Source organism: Lolium perenne, chromosome 7 (genome assembly GCF_019359855.2).
Source record: "Lolium perenne isolate Kyuss_39 chromosome 7, Kyuss_2.0, whole genome shotgun sequence".
NCBI classification, from domain to species: Eukaryota; Viridiplantae; Streptophyta; class Magnoliopsida; order Poales; family Poaceae; genus Lolium; species Lolium perenne.
Genome location: NC_067250.2, coordinates 306,212,234 through 306,217,213, shown reverse-complemented (window position 1 = coordinate 306,217,213; position 4,980 = coordinate 306,212,234). Strand labels below are relative to the sequence as shown.

At 50.6% G+C, this 4,980-nt stretch overlaps 1 protein-coding gene across 1 annotated transcript; it reads right to left on the bottom strand.

Moving 5' to 3' along the window:
- Window positions 1-890: 890 nt before the first annotated feature.
- On the bottom strand, window positions 891-2,395 carry LOC127314336 (uncharacterized). The gene is made up of 3 exons (XM_071823522.1): window positions 2,240-2,395; window positions 1,606-2,165; window positions 891-1,526 (listed from the first exon to the last, which is right to left on the bottom strand). The coding sequence occupies exons 1-2, from the start codon at window positions 2,372-2,374 to the stop codon at window positions 1,770-1,772; spliced, it is 531 nt and encodes a 176-aa protein (XP_071679623.1). The 5' UTR covers window positions 2,375-2,395; the 3' UTR covers window positions 891-1,526; window positions 1,606-1,769.
- Window positions 2,396-4,980: the final 2,585 nt, after the last annotated feature.

The following is a 4,980-nucleotide window of genomic DNA, read 5'->3' as shown; positions in this document are numbered from 1 at the left end:
CCTCCATTTCTCCATGGCCATCTCATCTGTCTCAACGATGAAAAATCGTTGATGCGCCCGGTGGTGTCGCCTCTAGTCTCGTGTGTCACAAGGCGCGATTGGAGAGATATCATCTCGGCTTCAGCCCGAGACTCGTCGGGGAAGTTCATGTCTAGGCGGTTGCGGTCGAATCTTCATGTCGCAACGATGGAATGTGTTGGGCCACACATGCACATCGCGGTGGCCATGATCTCAGCCGTGAAGTTGTTGGATGGCCGTGCCCAAAACGCCACGGAAGCTAGTGGAGCTCGAGGGGGAGGGCTCGGAGGCATCCGGCACAGCGGTGGCAGCTAGGGTTTGGCTGAACAGGTCGAAATCGACGACACACTTCCAAATTAAAGGATCATTGCTACCTCCGACAAACCACCACTACGGGGGAGACGCCGTGGGCCGACGGCCCCGCACCGTCGGCACAGGTAAGTCCACAGTCGGCACCGTCTCTGCCGACGGTGACCGTCGGTGTACAGGCGTCGGCACAGATGGCGTCGGGGTTCGCGCGGGCACCGTCGGCGTAGCATGACACCGTCGGCACAGGCGTACGCCGACGGCTGGACGGTGGCCGTCGGCCTGCCCATCGTCGGCACACCCATCTCGCCGTCACGCCGGCTGCCGTCAACGTGCCCACCTGTGCCGACGGTTTCACCGTCGGCACAGTTTCATCTTTTTTTTTCCCAGAACCGGCGGGAAAACGTTTTGATTTGACCTGGGAAAAACGCGCGCTGGGCAGCAGCTGTGCCGACGGTGTCACCGTCGGCACAGACCCTGCCATTTGGCACAGCTATGGGCCTGTGCCGACGGTGACACCGTCGGCACAGCTGCGGCCCAGTTTTTTTTAATTTTCCTGATTTTGCTCCATTTGCACAGCAATTGCATATAAAATAGCAGTATCATATACGAATTGCACACATATAGCTCACATCACAGATATAGCACAAATATGGCACCAAATCCCAAATTTAGTACAAATATAGCACACAAGCAATACGGTACATATAGTCATCCTACATAGATCATTCTACACATATAGCATGTGTCATGTAGCTAGTACAATGTAGAAACTATGGTGGTGCACCACCCGAGTGACGATCTAGCTACAGACGATCTAGCTCCGAGTGGGTGAAGTGAGGCCGCTGTATCTCGACGGTGCTCGGGGAGGTAGAACCACGACGAGAGCCACCGGAACCAGAAAAATGCCGAGGTTCGGCAGAAGCACCAGGAGAATGGCGACCGGGGTGCATCGGCGTACCACAAGGAGTGTCGTTCCCGGATTCTCCCAATCCCTACATGTTGGAGGGAGTTAGCAACTTAGCCATGTCACACCAAGTTAGCAACTTAGCCAAGTTAGCAACTTACCGGGTCAACTGACGCTGACGCTTGTACATGATATAGAACTCCTCCTTGGACGGGAACACTGGCGTCGGCCCCGGATGAGGTGGCTCTGGGAGTGGTTCCTCTCGCACTCCAGTCATCATGAACCGAGTGAAACTCTGCAAGAAACGGGAGAGATAGCTCAGATTCAAACATGGGGACTTATGATGTTTTGCAACCATAGAGATTGAAACTTACCGCCATCTGGTTGCTCGTCCACTGGACATAGGCATCTTTCACAAGGTCATGCTCCTTAATCTTCTCGAGATACTCCGCGTAAGCTACTGCATAGGCCTCCTCGAGCTGAGTCTACAATTTCAGAAATAATGCGTCTCATCAACATAGCCATTCAGGAACAAGAGTCAAAACAGAGGATGAAAGTGTGGATGACTTACATCAACCTCTACCCGAGAACGGCATGTAGTCCGCGAGGAGGTAGCGTAGCTGCCGGAGGGGAGGGTAGCCTTGATCTGCGTGAAGTTCCTCTGAGGCTTGAAACCCCCAGCAAGGCAGGCAGGACGTCCATGCGGCTGGCCGGACCCCGCCAGCATCATCGCCACCTCGTCGACCGGCTCGGTCATAGGGTCCTCCACCTCTGGATGGAGCTTGGCGTACTCCTCGCAGTATCTTTCCTTGTTCTCTTTGGCCTTGCCGTAGTACATCTCAGGCGCGGGCCGAGGCTCGTTCGGACGGGGCGTCACCAGCTTCATGTGCGTCCACGCTTCCATCTCACCAAGTTCCCTCCCGAGCTTCTTCCCCTGCATCACAAAACAAATGTTATGCATATCATCGAAAATCAAAAAAATGCAGCTTGTTCCATTTTTATATGTACCAGACGCTCCCGATAGCGATCGGTGCTGCTGCTCCCCGCAGTGTGTGTTCCCTGATTCCCACGGTTGGCCTTGTTCCGGTCGCTCACGGCCTTGAAATCGGGGTTTTCGCCGACCCAATTCTTGACCAACTCCATGAAGGCGGCCCTCTTATTATTATCAGCCCAATGTCGTACAACCTGCAAAATCAAAACTCATTTGAAGAACAAACAATATAGTTGCAAGTTAGCCGCGGTACATAGAATCGCATTGACAATTACTTATCGACATGAAGTCATCTATCGTCATAGCCGGGGCGAGTCCCTGCACAATCTCAGGCTTTGTGTACCTTACGCCCTGCTCAGCATAGAAGTGGCCGATGCACGTGATCCTCTGGTTGTACCACTGCTGCCGTGTCAACTTCCGACACATGTTACGGAGCACCATGTCCGCCCTCTCCTTATGCTCAGTCGCCACCCTATAATTGCGCTGCAATCAAGCATAACAGAAAGTGTGAGAGGCATGAGTTATCACGGTGGGGTTATCAACTACATATGAACGAAACCCAAAGAGTATGCATTACGTACCCAAAACTTCTTGATCACGGCGTCAGCGGCGAAGTAAAGCCAGGGTAAGGCGCTATCTCAAAGTCTTCCCAAGTGTAGGCTAGCTTGGACTCGCCCCCAAGGACCGGAGTGTACATCCCCGGCCAGTACTTCCTAATAGCAGCTCCAATCAGACTCCCTGGCACGCGGACATTCTTCCCCGTGTATGTGAAATTCCTGCACAATTATCAAACATTAGAAAATGCTAAGTGTCATAACGAAAATGAAATCACCTTACTACTTACTCTATCTTTCCTGGGACAAGGAGCCACTTCTCATCCTCCGTAGCAGGTTCCTTACTCTCATCGGGAACCTGCGCTTCCCCACGAATCCGCAACTTCTTCGGAGCCATCTCCGTCGAAGCCTCCTCGTCCCTAGACTCCTCCTCCTCCTCCCTAGTGTCCTCCTCCTCCTCCCTAGTGTCCTCCTCCTCGTCCATAGATCGTGAAGCCACCGAGCGGCGAGAGGGAATGTCAGCTAGAAGGAGCCGTGCATTCCCCCTCGTCCTCCAGCTCGTCCTCCCCCTCGTCCTCCAGCTCGTCCTCCCCCTCGTCCTCCAGCTCGTCCTCCCCCTCGTCCTCCCCGTCCTCCGTCTGCGTCTTCGAAACGCCGGGTAGGAACAATGGGTCTTCCACTCCGTCTGGAAGCACCCGGCCCTGGCTTCCGCTGATGCATCTGATCAAGCAAGGAGCTCGATGATGCCTTCCGTCCGCTCATATTGGGCAATTACCTGCATAAGAAAAGAGAAAATAATTAATAAGCATGTTGAAAATTAATAAGCATAATGACAAATATAGGTACTAAGCATAATGAAAAATGTAGGTATTAAGCATAATGACAAATGTATGTATTAAGCATAATGATAATGTAGGTACTAAGCATAATGACAAATGTATGTATTAAGCATAATGATAATGTAGGTACTAAGCATAAAAGACCCTCACCATTCATCACCACTCTCATCTCTAGGCATTGGGTTCTCAGCCTCACTATCAAAATCAGTATCATATGAGTATTCATGGTCGGCATTGGGTTCCGGTTGAGTCTCGACAATGTTGTCTTTGTTCGCATGGCGCTTGGTGAGCATAGCTATGTCCTTCAGGTCCACCACGGTCTCACCACGCATTTGTACATCGTTGTGGAGATCCTGAAGACCTATGTCTATTTGAAGAGCCCCGAACTGCTCTTCCTCTTGATAGAAAATTCCCTCATATGTTACCGGGTCAATGTTGTTGTAATCGTCCTCGGAGGGGATGGGTAGCTTACCATGTGGCGATACCTGGAACACGACTTCCCAGCCCATGAGTTCCTCATTCTGACATGGGTAGGACAAATAATAAACTTGCTTGGTTTGGTGAGCAACAACATAGACGTCGGATCCGCTGTAGGTGGTTGTAGGCCTAACTTCAACTAAACCAATGGAAGGGGTGCTTCTCATTCCACCGTGTGGGTCAAACCAGTGGCATTTGAACACAAAGAGCTTGAGTTCTATGTTTGCGTTGTTGAATGTCAACTCGTATACCTTTTGTAACCTTCCATAGTAATCAAGATCATCGGCTCCGCGGGTGTAGACCCCAGTATTTATTGTTTTTGCATTAGGCCGGTTCTTCTGGTGAAACTCCGTATGGAAGCGATACCCATTTACATCATACTTCTCATGCGTATGGACTCTACGGTTAAAACCCTGGGAAACGCATCTCAACTCATCTGTCATCTCAACATTGGGATCAGCTCCCTACAAGTTCAGTTCAGATTATTTTGTGCATTAGTTACGTGTAATAAGACAAGTCACGGATTGCAAAGTAAGAGGAACATTTGAGAAATTACTTTTTCATGGAACCAGTTCACGAAGCTTTTATTTAAGGGCGGGGCACCCTCTTTCAGAAGAGTGTACCACTGCGTGGGAGTGGGACCATTTCTTCCTGACCACATTTCATCATGGAATTGGCTGAAAGGAGAAAATACGTATTAGACCAAAACCAAGTTACTGATTGCAAAGTAATTGGTTCATCATTTTACCTCATGAAATCGACCACTTCCTCCATGTTCATAAGCACGTAAAGCATTATGCAATCCTTCTCTTCTGGCGAAATGTTCTCCACTTTTGAGGCACCGGCCTTGCCACCGGGATATTTGAAGAGCAAGAGCTTTGGGTCACG

What these genes read in the sequence shown, in the direction of transcription:
- LOC127314336 (XM_071823522.1), bottom strand. Translation starts at nt 2,374, where the DNA reads ATGGAGTTGGTCAAGAATTGGGTCGGCGAAAACCCCGATTTCAAGGCC. An exon ending in ATCGCTATCGGGAGCGTCTG is followed by an intron (nt 2,166 to 2,239) that starts GTACATATAAAA and finishes TTTGTGATGCAG; the next exon opens with GGGAAGAAGCTCGGGAGGGA.